At 34.5% G+C, this 2,377-nt stretch overlaps 1 protein-coding gene across 1 annotated transcript; it reads left to right on the top strand.

The window, feature by feature from the left end:
- Window positions 1–845: 845 nt before the first annotated feature.
- Window positions 846–1,854, top strand: LOC111388687 (premnaspirodiene oxygenase-like). Its single transcript, XM_023013462.1, has one exon. The coding sequence runs from the start codon at window positions 1,011–1,013 to the stop codon at window positions 1,845–1,847; it is 837 nt and encodes a 278-aa protein (XP_022869230.1). The 5' UTR covers window positions 846–1,010; the 3' UTR covers window positions 1,848–1,854.
- The last annotated feature ends 523 nt before the right edge of the window (window positions 1,855–2,377 follow it).

Genomic DNA, 2,377 nt, shown 5'->3' with positions numbered 1-2,377 from the left:
TTCTTAAAATTTCAAGACAAAAGTGTCTTCCTATCTATATAACGACACACATTCAAGACCGACCCAATTGATTGTGATGTCCTGTATACTAAAAATAGTCGGTTCCGTAATTAGACTTTATGTTCTAGGTTCTTAAAGATATTTTTCTCATGTATATTGAGTGGTCCATATTCATTTGGGATTGATTTTTCCAATTATAGCACAAAACGTCAAGTATTACCTTTGTATGTATAGAAGCCCGAATAAGGGAGTAGAGTTTTTATGTATTTTTTCAAAAGTTAAATTTCAGGTGTTTAAAATAAGCAGCTTGTTTATGACTCCAATACTGTAACTTGAGAATTTTATGAATTAAAATCAACTGAAAATATGAATGGACCCGACCCCATGTGATGATAAAGAAATGCCCAAAAAGTCACCCAACACCTCCACTATGGGAGTTCCGTATGAATTCTGTGAATTGGTTTCCTATACACATAGCTTGGTCCACCGAAGAAAGAGTCTTCCTATCTAAATGCACACATATTCAAGCCTTACCTAATTTATTGTGATGTAATGGACTTTACATGATATTTTTTCTCATGCATATCGAGTGGTCCATATTTTTAGATTGATTTTTTGAAGCATAGCACAAAAAATCAAGAAATAGCTTTTAGAGGTCGATAATTAAACAATCTAGAAGGAATTGTGTCATTTGACATTGCCATCGGTTCACTAACAAAATCAATATATATGCCGTTTCAAAATAAAATAAAATAAAATAAAACTCGATGGATATATCTCTGCTTCTAATGGTTATATATATTCGTGTATTTATGTGTTTCCAAGCATTGCGCCTTGAAACCCTTCTCTTTTTTTATCCTAATGGATCTCTACTTTCCCTTTAGCTTTACAACTTTTACTCTCTTTCTAAGCTTTGTCTTCCTGTTTCTCACCAAATGGAAGAAATCCAAAGATGGTAAAAAACTAGAAAAACTGCCACCAGGTCCCAAGAAATTGCCTATTATTGGAACATGCACCTCGTAAGTTCACTTCCACATCGTTCGTTCAGAGATTTAGCCAAAATATATGGACCATTAATGCATCTGAAGCTCGGTGAAACTTCAACAATTGTCGTATCGTCACCCAAAATCGCGAAAGAGTTATTGAAAACTCAAGATCCTACTTTTGCAGCTAGGCCAGGAACTCTAGCTCTTGAAATTATTTCCTATAACCATGCTGCCATTTCATTTAGTCCGTACGATGATTACTGGAGACAAATGCGAAGAATATGCATTTTAGAACTCTTAAGTGCCAAGCAGGTGAAATCGTTTGGACCCATTAGGAATGATGAGGTTCTTAATCTCGTCAAATCCATTAGATCTTCTGCTGGAAAACCAATAAATCTCACAGAAAAGATTATCTCGACAATGAGTGCCACGACTTGCAGAGCGGCGTTTAGTAAGGTATTCAAGGATAAAGAAACGCTGATAAAAATAATGAGGAAAGCTTTAGCCTTGTCGGGAGGCTTTGATCTTGCCGATCTGTTTCCTTCATCGAAGATGCTTAAAACCCTTAGTTGGAATAAGCTAAAGTTGTTGGCAATGCGTCGCAAGCTTGATGAGATTCTTGATGGTATCATTGGTGAACACAAAGAAAATTTGGCAAAAATGAGTAATGGAAATGGAGAGCTAGATCAAACTGGAGACTCAAAAAGAAAGGGAAATGGAGAGTTTGGCAATGAAGATTTAGTTGATGTCTTCCTACGAATAAACGAGAGTGGTGAACTCCAGTTTCCAATTGACAAAATCAAAGCTGTTATTTCCGTAAGTAAATGTATGCTGAACTATCGATCTCATGTAAAAGCTTAAACGGAGACTGCTGATATATTTATTTATTTATTTAAATTTGACATTTGGCAATTTCTAAAGGTTTTATTTTCTTTCATTTGAGACATTTTCATTAAAGATTTGTGATTAAAGGTTTAAAAAATGGTGCGAAAAGGGTTTTTCGCAACGTTGATAAACGTTGCAAATATAAAAAGTTTCGCAACACTAAATAGACATTGCAAAAGGTAACATTAGCAACATTCACTTCAAAAATGTTGCCAAATCTCAATTATTAACAACAATGGCAACATCACTTATTACAGTGTTGCAATAGACCCTTTTAATAATTGATAAATGTTGCCTTTTACTTGTTGCAAAAGCACAAAATATCAAGAAATAGCTATTAGAGATCGATAATTAAACGATCTAGAAGGAATCGTGTCATTTGGGATATCTCAACAAGTCGTGTGGCTCTTATTCTGAAATCATTAGACTCTTCCAGCTAAGAATGATCAATTTCCACCTGTAGAAAAAATCGTGGAAAAATATATGAGTTGATAACTCATTGAGTA

The sequence above is a fragment of the Olea europaea genome, unplaced genomic scaffold (assembly GCF_002742605.1).
Source record: "Olea europaea var. sylvestris unplaced genomic scaffold, O_europaea_v1 scaffold520, whole genome shotgun sequence".
NCBI classification, from domain to species: Eukaryota; Viridiplantae; Streptophyta; class Magnoliopsida; order Lamiales; family Oleaceae; genus Olea; species Olea europaea.
Note: the sequence above shows the minus strand (reverse complement) of the source record. Positions and strands in the feature narration are given on the sequence as shown.

Coding starts and splice junctions, on each gene's coding strand:
- LOC111388687 (XM_023013462.1), top strand. CDS start 1,011: ATGCACCTCGTAAGTTCACTTCCACATCGTTCGTTCAGAGATTTAGCC.